Source organism: Passer montanus, unplaced genomic scaffold (genome assembly GCF_014805655.1).
Source record: "Passer montanus isolate IOZ18808 unplaced genomic scaffold, ASM1480565v1 scaffold189, whole genome shotgun sequence".
NCBI classification, from domain to species: Eukaryota; Metazoa; Chordata; class Aves; order Passeriformes; family Passeridae; genus Passer; species Passer montanus.
The window spans coordinates 74029-87457 of record NW_024366381.1 but is presented as its reverse complement, the minus strand read 5'-3'; the positions used below and the strand labels follow the sequence as shown (position 1 = coordinate 87457).

The 13429-nt window shown below is 44.7% G+C and overlaps 1 protein-coding gene across 1 annotated transcript in view; it reads right to left on the bottom strand.

The window, feature by feature from the left end:
• DDHD1 (DDHD domain containing 1) overlaps window positions 1-13429 on the bottom strand; it is a 63079-nt gene that overhangs the window by 19793 nt on the left and 29857 nt on the right. Inside the window, exons 6-7 of the mRNA XM_039705905.1 lie at window positions 5111-5217; window positions 4715-4821 (exon numbers count right to left, since the gene is read on the bottom strand). Of these exons, the coding sequence (XP_039561839.1) occupies window positions 4715-4821; window positions 5111-5217 (214 nt within the window). The remainder of the gene's footprint in view (window positions 1-4714; window positions 4822-5110; window positions 5218-13429) is intronic.

Below are 13429 nucleotides of genomic sequence, written 5' to 3'. Positions count from 1 at the left end.
AAAACCCCTGCTGACACCTGAGCACAGCAGTAACACAGAGCTTGAGTGCTGCTCCTTTCTCTGTGCTGTCTCCACAGGATCCTCATCCACTAAACAATATTCCCACATGAACAGTTTGAAGAAAAATAAAAACAAGAGCCAGGTACCTATGGAAAGGGAGTGCAACACACCTGACCTGGGCACCCTCTCCAGCCTGAAGAGCAGCACTGTTTCTGCAGGCTTTGAGGGGAAGGAATGTGAAGGAGATCTGAGGAACAGTGAGCTCTGCAAGCAGCTCTTCCCAAATGTCAAGAGAACTTCAGGAGAAAGTGCAAACTCGTTTGAAATTCAGGCAGCAGGAGTGTGAGCCAGCTGGAGGGGGAAGAGGGTCCTTGAAAGCCAGGGAGGAGCTGCCAAGCCAAGGGTGGATTGGGAAGGGTTGGGAAAGCAGACATGAGGAGTTTTTGCCCCACGTGGCCCAGGAGAAGGTGCCAGCAGAGCTGGTGACCCCCAAGGAGACAACAGTTGTCACATTCCCTGATGGCATCACTGGTGGATGCCAGAGGAGTGTCACAACAACAGATGAGAGGCCAGAATGAGCTGTGGCTGTGGGAACAGATGGGAAGGGCTCTGTCTCAGGGATGGCACAAAAAAAGGATCTGTGGATCTGCCTCTCTCCCAGGACCCCTCCTGCTGCTGAGAAGCTGAGTCTAACCCATTTCTAACAACTCACTGTGCTCAAGATGAAGCTCAGGTTCAGGTACAGCCACTAACCAATGACTTTAGAAAGCTGAGAATGCATTCAAGGGCAATCAAATTAACTAAACCAGCCATTAATTAAACCAGCCAAGCAGCTCCTTCACTATTAGGTTCAACAGGATATGCAAAACCAGCCCTGAAATAGTCTCAGCTTAAAATTTCCTGCTTCCCATCTTGTTTTCAAACACACCTGAATCAGATGCCTTTTATTGCTGAAAGGAGTGCACAACAGACTGGTACTTCCATTGCAAAACAACTCAAAGGGATGAAAGCTGTGGTCAAAGTTAATACTTGTCCCAAATTTCAAGAGCTTAGCCATTAATTCTCCTTTTAAATATGTGTATAAGGGCAAACCATGAGGCCAGTCCAAGGTCAGGACTCTGAGAAAGCTGTTCTAGTGGAAGAAGTCCCTGCCCATGGCAGGGATTGGAATGAGACTATCCCTAATTTCCCTTCCAACATGAACTATTCCATGATTCTAAGGTGGACAATGAAGTTTCTCCACTTTTATAGTGCAATATTTGCACTAAATCCTTAGAAATCCTGGGAAGATGGATGTAAATGGTATTTATCCTGCACTAAAGGCATTTTCTGCCAACACATGTATCAATAATTCACAGAATTACAATTAGCCTCCAAGTAAGTACAGGGAAGATCAGTAAAAAAAAAGGCACTCAACAGTATAATGAAGGTGACAACTCTGCATTTACTATGCAACAATTAGTCTTTCTAATCTCTGCTGCAACCATTTATTATTAAAGAAATATGAAGCTACAGTGGCACAGATGTGAACCAAAGTCCCCCACTGAGGACACTAAAACCCAAGATTATGTTACCACAGATGGACCAGCAAGGTCAGGGGCAGAATGTGAAATGACTGTTCATTTAGAAATAGGCCTGTGTGCATCAGAATACCAATTTATTGCTTTTTCTTACATCTGGGTGATGTTTAAAGAGGGATTTGGTACAGAGGAGGATGCAGCAGCATTCTCTCCCACAAAAACAGCCCAGCTGAATCTGACTGGGATGTCCATGGGGCTGTGCTGAATTATTCATGCCTGCCTGCTATCACATCACATGCCAGCAGTCAGGGGCACCTGTGGGATATTCTCCTGCCCCACTGCACAAGAAACAATACCTGAAATCAGAGAGGGGGTCACCCCCCACGCTCTGGGGGGCTCAAAGGGGCCATGCAGGGCCCTGGGACAGCTCTGTGCTCTGCTGGGACACCGACAGGACAAGTGACAGTGACACCCTCCCCTGGGAGCAGAGAGGGGCTGCCACTTGCAAACCCCTTCAGGAGCTGCTTAAAGAGTGCTCAGGAGCTTTAAAGGACAAGTTGTGATACTTCCAAGTGGGGAAAACCCTTGAAAGGGGAAAGGAAATTCCCATCCCAGCGCTGTGTCCTGGGTGCTCGCAGCCCAAAGTGCCAGCAGGGTCCTGGGCTGCCCTGGCACTGAGGGGAGCAGGGACAGGACTGTGTCCCTGCCCTGGGGACAGGGGTGACCGGGTCACTGGAGGTCACTTGGGGTGCTCTGCCAGCTCTGGGGCTCCCAGCAGCAGGAGGAGCTGCTGGAGAGAGTCCAGGGGAGCCACGGAGCTGCTCCAGGGCTGGAGCCAGGCTGGGAGAGCTGGGAATGTTCCCTGGAGAGGAGAAGGCTCCAGGGAGAGCTCAGAGCCCCTGGCAGGGCCTGAAGGGGCTCCAGGAGAGCTGCAGAGGGACTGGGGACAAGGATGGAGGGACAGGACACAGGGAATGGCTCCCACTGCCAGAGGCAGGGATGGGTGGGAGATTGGGAATTGGGAATTCCTGGCTGGGAGGGTGGGCAGGCCCTGGCACAGGGTGCCCAGAGCAGCTGTGGCTGCCCCTGGATTCCACCCTGGAAGTGCCCAAGGCCAGGCTGGACAGAGCTTGGAGCAGCCTGGGATGGTGGAAAGTGTTCCTGCCATGGCAGGGGGGGGATGGGATGTTTTTTCAGATCCCTTCCAACCCAAACCAGGCTTGGATTTTGTGGCTGCTCAGAGCCATCAGCTGAATGGCAGCTTCACTCTTCAGAGGATGAACTCTCCACATTCCTCAGTTTATTTCCCAGAGGCAAAGGAAAGTTTAATAAAATAAGCCCCTTTTGAGATCCTTTGAGGATTTCTGGGTGGAAAGCAGTGGAAGTGCCCTGAGTACACAAAGAATTGTGTTGGGGTGATAAAGCAGTGAGCAGGGACATGAATCCTGAGCCGTGCATGAATCCTCAAAGCCAAGGCTCATTTCTGAGCTGGAAGGAGCAAAGTGCCACAAGAAAAACACACAGAAGATGGGAAAACCATCCAGAAGAATGCTCCACCTGGCACTGGTGTGTTAAACTCTGCAAAGGTAGGTCACAGAAAATAAAATGAGATAAGGAAGAGTAACTTGAGTGTACTATTGCAAACATTTCAAGGAAATTAACTTGATTTGATGAATAAAACCAACTTGGTATTTTGCAATCAGACCTATCCATGTCAGCTCTCACACCCAGGGGATGGTGATAAACCTGTAAAACTGCAATTCTACCAAGCAATGAATTAAATTTTCATGCACTGCTGGCCAGCACACCTGAACTTTACTCACTAATCCATTTCCCATAAGATGTCCACAGACATGCCAAGCCTCTAATGCAGTTAAAAAAAATATCTGTTTTCAAGCTGTCTGAGAAATTTCCATGGCTTGCCACAAAAAATTGTCTTGGCTTCAGGTACACAACAGGCAGGGAAACCTGAGAGACAGTGGAGAGCCTTGATCAATGAATTCTGCATTACTGAGCAGGAAGGGAGGTACAGATTCTGGTTTGAAAATTGTGCTGCCAGTCTAAAGGACTTAAACACACCTAATTTGAGTGAAAGGTAGCATCAAATATCCAGTAAGACTTAAAAGTCTCATCTTACCCCAGTCTAACCATGCTCAGGGCACCAAGGCTGCAAAAGGATTAACACTACTCCATACATAACACAGCCAACACAGAAAAAAGCTACAATTCCTACAGAAATTCATCCTAAAAGAGTCCCACAGGGCTTTTCCAGTCAGTGTGATACACAAGGTGTGCTGCTGGGGTGAAGCACTGTCCATGCTTTATGGGCTGCTTCATTTATTCAGGTTATTATCATTTATTCAAGGCTTATCATTCTTTACAGGCCACTCTAATTTATGATCATATTCCTGGCTTTTCTCCTCTGGTTGTCACTCAAGAGCTACACAGATGGGTCAAGGTGGGATGGGAGCATCCAGGATAGGAACAGCCCCCTAATAAAGTGAGTAACTGGGGATCATTTTGGTGTCCCTGCAAGGCAAGTGCACACAAATGCATTTCAGATTGGGCATATTTGCTCGTGCTGCCATCCCATCTGTCCTCAGAAACAGAGAAATAAAATGAGAAATACCCATGGACTTTATCAGAGATAAAAAGAACCTCAGCTCTGTGGGCATCTAGATATGCAGAAATTAAGGAGAACAAAATTGACCCCCTTCCCATTTCTCAGCTGTTTACACAGAACTATTTTAGACATTTCTGCTATGAATAAATGCCATGAATTGCACTTTTTGCTGTCTTTCTTCTCCCCTGTTCTTCAGGAGAGGTGAGACAGGTCAGGATAAATCACTACCAACACCTGGGACAGGAATTGCTTCAGCTGCTCCATGTGCTGGGCATTCCTGCACTATTCAAAAATCCCATATGGATAACTCTGCCAAAAGCCTGCTCTGAGAAGGTAGGAAAGGGTATGCAAGTCAATGGTTTGGAAAACAACCAAAAAACCCCAAAACATTTTCTACAATTATCTCTCCTCCTTTCCCTTTTTTTCCCTTATGACACACCCAGAAGTGTTAACACCTTTTACAAAGGTTTTCCTTAGAAGGGAGCTTCCCTGACATTCCCAAATCCAGATTTTTTCAGCCTCTATGCCCTGCTCTAGTGAATTTAGACAAAAACCAGTTTTCCACACTGACCTCATCCCTGTAGAGAGGGCTGGTGTAGTACATGATGTCCATGGCACTGCTGTTGAGCATATCCCGCAAACCCCGCACCTTATCCGGAGTTATGGAGTCCACAGTGTCTGGGGAAAACAAAAAAAGGGAATTAAATCACATCCAGGAGAATGATACAACACAACCATGGAACGGTTTGGGTTGGAAGGGACCTTAAGGATCATCCATGGACACCTTCCACTGTCCCAGGCTGCTCCAAGCTCCAATGTCCAGCCTGGCCTGGGACACTCCCAGGGATGGGAATGTTCAAAGTTGTGCAAACCAAACCAAAAAAAAAAGCACAAGCAGAGAGCACAGATGAGATTTCTGGGGAGAATTCTGCAGCTGCTGGAACAGCAGAAGAACAGAGTCCTGTACCTCCATCGAGGGTCAGCTTTGATCTCCACTCCACTGGAAGGAATTCCACGTGTGTTGCAAGGTTGGAAAAATACTTTTCTTCCACTTTTCTTGCTGTATCTCTCATCCTACAACAAAGAAATTAATGTTTTCCTGTGCAGATTACTCTTGTAATTCCCTCAATTTCAAGCTTTTATTATGAAATGCTTAAACTCCCAAATAATGTAAAAATTCTGTGCATTGCATGCTCAAAAGAGTCTGAATGTATCACAGTATGGGCTTAACATAATCCAACTAAATTCAATTCAAAAGTATCTGTTAATTCTGGTGGGTTTGGGGCTGAATGTGGAAGGTAAGGATTAGAAAATTAGAAAAGAATTAGAAAATGAGAAAATAGAAAATTAAGAATTTCACCTCTGCTTTGAAATCTGGAATCACTGAAATCAACCATTTTATGAGTATAGAATGAAGACAATTCAGTGCTTTTAAACACAGAAAACTCTTAAAAACATGGCTTGAAAGAGCAGAATTTTAATTTAATTTTACATACTGGATTGGAAGGCTTGGGAGCTCCAAGGGTGAGAAACAGGATCACTCGTGAGTGTTTTAACTTGCAGGAGCAGATGGAGAGGCTTTTAAAAGACTTTTCATTTTTACAGCACATCTGAACATGAACATTGCTGCACCTCTCTCAAGGGATGAGAAAAACTTAAAATACCTTAACCCCAAAGTATCTCTGAACCTCTCTGTTGTTTGGGGGAAAATGGGAATAATGGTAAGTTATTTTAAAAATATTACTTTATTTGTGTTGTGTGAAAAAAAATCATTGAAAAAGGAAAAGCAGCAAGAAATCAGACAAAATATTAAATACCCAGGCATTCTATAAATAATAAGAACCTTTACCTTTGAATAGCTCATCTTTAAAACACCTTTAAAAATACCCCATAAGTTAATATAACCCATAAATACAACTGTAAAAAAGCTTGTGAAAAATAGGAAAGACTTCCCAATAACAGAGTTCCCCCAGCAGCTGCTATTTGTAAAAATGAAGAACCACAAAAGAACTAAATTCTTGGAGAGAAATCTCCATGACATTAATAAGAAGCACTTCTCTCCCTAAGTAAACTAAAGAAAGATTATTTTAAAGGTAGTAAACTGTCTAAAATTTTAAGTTTTATTTCTTTACATCATCATTTAAAAAGAAAAGGCTGTAGGAAGAGAAGTATCCTAAAGGTTTTGTTCTAATTATTATTACTCTTTCTTTTAATTACTATTAATAACTTTTTCTTTATACCCTTTTAAAGTTTTAAACCTACTTTACTTGTCTTAGTCCTACCTCACAACAAGAAATAAATGAGTGCATTCTAGTAAGTACACTGATAATTAACCAACACTAAACCCACCACACTCATTAGTATATTAACCAAAAAATCTCCAATTAACAAACCAAAACCATCACAGTCACTCAGCATCCAAAGCAAGGAAATTTTTTATTTTCCTTTCTTTCCTTTACCTGAATCCTGGCCCCAACACTGTTCCTATTTTTGAAGATGAGCACAACAAACCAAATCCAAGTTCCCAGTTCCAAGCATCAAATTTTTTATTTATTTCAGTGTTTCAGTGCATTTTCCCCTATTTTCAAAGCAACCCCCTTTTAATTAATTCTACAACCAAAGGCACAGTGACATTAATCTTCCACCTGCACTTCCACCTGTCCAAATGCTTTTTATTGAGTTTAATCCCTGAGCTGAGGCACTTTCCTTGGGTGCATTAATGCTCCTCTGTTCTTCAGGAGAAGTGAGGCATTTCAGGATAAATCACTACCAACACCTGGGACAGGAATTGCTTCAGCTGCTCCATGTGCTGGGCATTCCTGCACTATTCAAAAATCCCATATGGATAACTCTGCCAAAAGCCTGCTCTGAGAAGGTAGGAAAGGGTATGAAAGTCAATGGTTTGGAAAAAATAACAACCCAAAACATTTTCTACAATTATCTCTTCTCCTCCCTGTTTTTTTTTTTCTTGTTTTGTTTCCCCCCCCACCCCGGAAAAGTTCATTATGCTACTAAAAAAGCAGATTAATCATGTACCACATTTTTGGGAGAGGCAGTGAAAACACTTTTCCATCAGTGACACTTATTTTCTGATGAAAGAAAAGAAAAAAAGGGGAAGAAAAAAAAGGGGGAAGGGAAATGAAATAGGGAAAGGGGGAAAGAAAAGTTGGGGAAAGGGGGGAAAAAGAAGAAAGGAATAAAAGGGTGAAGGAGGAAGGGGGGAGGAAAGGGGCAGAAAAGGGGGAGAAAAGGGGGAAGGAAAAAAGGGAAAGTGAGGAAAAAAGGGGGAAGAAAAAGGGGGGGAAGAGGAAAAAGGGCGTAAAGGAGAAAGTAGGGGGTGGAGGGGACAGTGAGAAAAAAGGGGAAATAAAAAAGGGGGAAAGGGAAAAAAACAGGGAAAGGAAAATGGAGGAAGGGAGAAAAAGGGGAAAGTGAGGAAAAAAGGGGGGAGTAAAGGGGGGAAAGAAACAAGGGGGAAGGGGAAAAAAGCAAGGAAAGGAAAAAAGGGGGGAAGAAAAAAGGAGGAAAGGGAGAGAAAAAAGGGGGAAAGGGAGAAAAAAAGGGGGAAAGGGAGAAAAAAAAGGGGAAGAGAGGAAAAAAGGGGGGAGAAAAAAAAGGGGGGGAGAAAAAAAAAGAGGGGAAGGGAGGAAAAAATGGGGAAAAGGAGGGAAGAAAGGGGGAAAGGGAATTAGCATCTTGTACATCCTTTTTTCCAAAGCAGTCACTGCAGGCCTGTGCAAACAGCCAGGAAATGCAACTGCTCAGCATCTCTGTTTTTAAAGCCCGGTGTGATTGCTCTCCTGATCTCCTGGATTCTTGTCCAAAGAGATGGCAAAGGTTTAAATGAAGCAGAATATCCTTCCCTGGATAAGGGAAAAATAAATTCAGCAGGAGGATCTGCTTAAATCAGGGATGATTTAAGGCTTGAGCTGACCCATCCTTGCCAGGCACAAAACCCTCCCTGCCACCCCCACACACAACAGGACAAGGAAATTCTAGATTGTAAAGAAGATAAAATTCCAGTGAATAGATGAACATTCCTGGAGTCCCTGAGTGAGCAAAATGCAGGAGATTTTTGAAAATGCTCACAGCTCTTTGGTATTGCCAAGCCAGCTTCACTTTCTCTGCATGAAGGAGGTGGTTTTGGCTGGGATAAAGTTAATTTCCTTCCTGGTATCTGGTACAGCACGATTTGGATTTAGGATGAGGATAATGTTGATATTTTTTGTTATTTTGGTTGTGCTCACCCTAAATCAGGGATTTTTCAGTGTCTCATGCTCTGCCAACAGGGAGCTGCACAAGAAGCTGGGGGGGGAACATGGCCAGACCCAGAATTTCTGGATGTTTTCCCCCATTATTATTATTATTATTTTAATTTTTAAACAGTTCTCATCTCAACCCATGGGTTTTACCTCTTCATAGTTCTCCTCCCCATCCCACTGCAGCTGCAGGCTGGGGTTAAAGCTTGACACCAGCAAAGAGGAATTCAGAAACAGTAAAATTTAGGAGGAAATTAGCCAAGCAGCAAATTAAAGCTGCTCAGATTAAAAACAGTAAAAGCATAGAAATATTTTATAAACAAAGCACAAAATTTTACACCACAAAGCTACTTGAGGTGAAGGAAATGATAAATAACCTGGCCTACTAGAGCAGAATAAAACATCCACATAATTTCTTATTATCAGTAGAAGATGGAAATACTGTGGAGGAACATCTATCAGACATCCCTAAACCTTTAAATCTTTAAATACAACAACTACAGAGCTTTTTGCTGTTTGAAAGGGTCCAGTTCTTATTAAAGCTGTTCACAAACTGACTCAGAGAGTTTTTTTTTTAAATAAAAGTCAAAGCAAGAAACAGGAGTTTGGAGAAAATAACGTGGCCGTGCAATTCTGCCAAACCTTTTGGGAAAAGCTTCAGGTCTCCCCTCCTAAAACCTGTGCTGGCTTTGTGTGCTCATCCAGAACTTTGGAAATGTAAAGGCTGATTTTACTCACAGTGGGCTCACCTCAGGGAAGCTGAGGTTTGTCCAGTTGTGGTCCAGCACAACAGTCCCAAATTTGTAAAATCCCAGAAGGGTTTGATTTGGGAAGGACTTTAAAACTCATCCAGTGCCACCCCTGCCATGGCAGGAACACATTCCATCATCCCAGGAGCTCCAAGCCCTGTCCAGCCTGGCCTTGGGCACTGCCAGGGATCCAGGGGCAGCCACAGCAAACCTGGGCACCCTTCAGCCTTTACAGGGCACAATTCCCAATTCCCAATCTCCCACCCATCCCTGCCCTCTGGCAGTGGGAGCCATTCCCTGGCTCCTGTCCCTCCATGCCTTGTCCCCAGTCCCTCTGCAGCTCTCCTGGAGCCCCTTCAGGCTCTGAGCTCTCCCTGGAGCCTTTTCTCCTGCTGGAATAATCCTGCCCAAACAGAACCACTCAGCTCCACGAGAAAACCAAATTCTAAGGAAACATTTTCTCCTTAGACCTCCTTGTGCCTCATCCTGGTACAAGTGCACTGAAGATCTGTTCAAAGCCATTTCTGTCACCTGTCACCCCACGGGTGTCACAGGCTGTCAGAGCTGCTCTCACCCTCTCATTATCTCCCAGCATCCATCTCCTGCTCCCAGGAATCACTGAAATTCCCAGTGCAACACATCCAGTGGCACTGCACCACATCCCCCACTGAGTCTGATCAGCAGTTTGACAGAAATTCTGAAGAAAATTGGGTGTAATTTCCAGGCAATGCAGCTACAGACACGTGCAAACCCCCAGCACACAAACCTGCTCATCTGTTCTGCTATAAAGACGGGGTTATTAATTTTTTTTCTTCTTCTGGCTCATCAAAATAATTTAATAAAAAAAAAATTATTAGATGGCAAATCCCTCAACTCACTTGTTAAATTAACACCAACTGAAGTCATAAATTCTCATTTAAACAGGCAGAGAATTCACCTGATACAAATGCATATTGAAATACTGACCCCAGAGCAACAATTACTTGAAGCAATGCACTGAAACACAAGGAAACAACTCTAATTTATGGTTTTTCTAAGAAGAAAACCCACTCATGCAGAGATGCAGTGCACACCTTAGAAAGAATTCTGATATATTGCTATTTTCCATGCAAGAAGTAATGGCCTGAAAATAGGTACTTTGAGATTCACCATGAATAAAATGTGCCTGGCTGCCTTTCCCTGATTAAAATAATAAATAACAAACCCATATTTTCACAGATATACATCCTTGCTTAAATTGAGGCTGTTCCAGAGATATGTTAACATATTTAGAATTATTGCTGCAGGGTTTTTTACAGTCTCATGCTACTAGTTCTGTGTAGGATTTACAAATACTCCATTAAAAACAGGGGAGCTGCAAACTGAGTTAGCTTCAGCTACTTCCCAAATTTTGCAGAATGATGCTGATGTTAACAGAGTAAAATGCTGAAAGCTTGAAGAAACTATTAATTTTGATTTCAAGTTATCTTTGCAGACTCTCTTCAGTCAGATGATCCATGAGAGAGAAATAGGGAATGGTCTTTAAGCCTTAAAGGTGCCAGCTTCTTACTCTGAACTCCCGATTCCATAAAATCATTGAATTCCAGAATGGTTTGGGTTGGAAGGGACCTTAAAGCTCATCCAGCTCCACCTCCTGCCATGGGCAGGGACACCTTCCACTGTCCCAGGGTGCTCCAAACCCTGTCCAACCTGGCCTTGGACATTCCAGGGATGGGGCAGCCACCTGGGGCAACCTCTTCCTCAGTTCCAGGGCCTCACCATCCTCACAGTGAGGAATTTCTTCCTAATATTTCATCTAAACCTTCCCTTTGTGTCAGTTTAAAGTGATAATCCTTTATCCCACCACCCTGATTCCAAGAGATGGAGCTATGGGATGTTCCCTGAAAAAAAACCACCTCAACTCTGACAATTCCCTGCAAAGCCACGTGGATCCATTCTGGATTTTGGTCACAGATCTGGGGAATGATGCTCTAAACCACTCCCCAAGTGCTCTCACCCCCCTGGAGCTCCCTCAAAGGGAGGGCAGCACCCACTGCCTCCTTGAGGAAATAATACCACTTGACTGAGGAAATTCAGGGCTGGCTTGGGCTGAGTTTGCCAAGCTGAAGTGAGCAATGAGCATGGAGCTGTGCTGAGATGAGGAAATGGGAGGGAGGCTGTTCCCCAAAGCTCAGCTGCAGAAATGCCAAGCCCAGCCTCGCTACGGGCAGGTTTCGCACAGCAACTCAAGACTCAAGTCATGTTCTGCCACTGCTGCTCTCAGAAAACTGCTGTGAAAATTGCTGTGAAAATTGCTGCTCCACGACACACACACAGACTCATCCTGCTCCAGAGGAGGGGTGGGAACTCCAGGATGCAAACAAAGCAAGCACGGCTGGGATCCACGCTCCATCCCTTTGAAGAGTAACAGGATTTTGCACCATCAGAGGCACTGAAGCTGCTTTGTTGGTTGATCACAGGATGCTGGGACAATCCTGGGAGATCCAGGAGCTCCAGACTCTCCTGCAGCACTGCTTTCCAAAGGGCAGGAAGGCTTTACCCTGCTCTGGCACTGCAGGCACTCCCTGTCCCCTCCCAGCTCACACCACCCATTCCCACCTTCCAGATGGAATCCCACTTTTTTAAACCAACTGGAGTGATCCAGCTTCCAGCTGGGATGGTGTGGGCAGGGAAAGGGCAGAAACAAGGGATGGGGGGAGGCTGGGAATGGGAACAGCCCTGGGATACACCCAAATCCTGAGCAGGCTGCTACAGCTCCTGCCCAACAGGCAGTGTTATTACCATGTGTTAGGTAATAAATATACTCAAAACAAAAGCATTTCATGCCCTGACTGTCACCTTTTACCTCTTGGCCTGAACTTCTCTTGCAAGACAGGCTCAAGTTGAAACCTGCAAGCCAATATTTACCAGCTGGGTGCTTAATTCGGAATTAAAACCTGCACCAAAGGATGAAAAACAAGCATTTAATATGTATTTAATGCAATGCAAGCATTTAAATGGAACATAAAGCTACCAAATACCTGAAGAGCTAAAATTAAAGAAAAGATTTTACAGGAAAAATCTTCATTTGAGATTCCAGCAGCACGCTTTAATGCAGTGAAAGGCTTCTGAGAGGCTCTGCCCGGGCTTGCATATCAATGGAAATGTACCAAAATAGCTATTCCAAAGCAATTATCCTAATGATAATCCACAATTAAAATGCTTTCTAATGGTACTTGCAATAAAAATGTAATTGGTGATTAGGCCAAGATGCTGGTGCTTGTGCAGACAGCAATTTTTGGGCTGTGAAGAGCAGCACAGACAAATGTGATTTTGGAATCCAAACGGGAGATTCAGACAGAGGCAGAGCCCAGCTTCAGGCTGAGAGCAGCCCAGAAGTGACACAACACTGGAAAAGCACAGGAGAGTCACTTCACTCATTCCCCAAGCACAGGAGCTGATGAAATTTAGTCCAGCCTAAAGGTCTGAGCCCTGCCTAAGGCAGGTCTGACCTTCACCTGGGTCAGGTAAAACAACAGGAGCTTTGCAAAGCAGGTTGGGAACGTGGATAAAAACACTCCTAGATGGGCAGAGGAGGCCACCAAGGTGATCAGAGGGATGGAGCAGCTCTCCTGTGAGGAAAGGCTGGGACAGCTGGGATTGCTCAGCCTGGAGAGGAGAAGGCTCTGGGGTGACAAATGTGACACTGAAGGGAACTTCAGGAGAGCTGGAGAGGGACTGGGGATGGAAGGACAGGACACAGGGAATGGCTCCCAGTGCCAGAGGGCAGGGATGGATGGGAGATTGGGAAGGAATTCTTCCCTGTGAGGGTGGGCAGGCCCTGGCACAGGGTGCCCAGAGCAGCTGTGGCTGCCCCTGGATCCCTGGCAGTGCCCAAGGCCAGGCTGGACAGGGCTTGGAGCAGCCTGGGATGGTGGAAAGTGTCCCTGCCCAAGAAATGAGATGAGTTTTAAGCTCCCTTCCAATCCAAACCATTCCATGGTTCTAAATGGTTGGAGTTCTCATGATTTTCAGATGTTGGAGTCCTGGATGCTGAGAATTTCAGACTTTCTGTGCTGACAGACTCTGACCCCCAAGAGAACACTGCATTGACCCGAGGCCGTGGAGAAACTTCCAAAATTACCTGACAGCACTAAAATGATGAGTGTGTACTTTGAATAGAAGCGTGTAATATCACAAGGTGAAAAGCTTAAAGTTTTAGAATACAATAATATATATAAAAAAGGCCAAAGTTTTAAGTTTAAAGACAGAAGCTGGTCCTTCTTTACCTTCATGGGT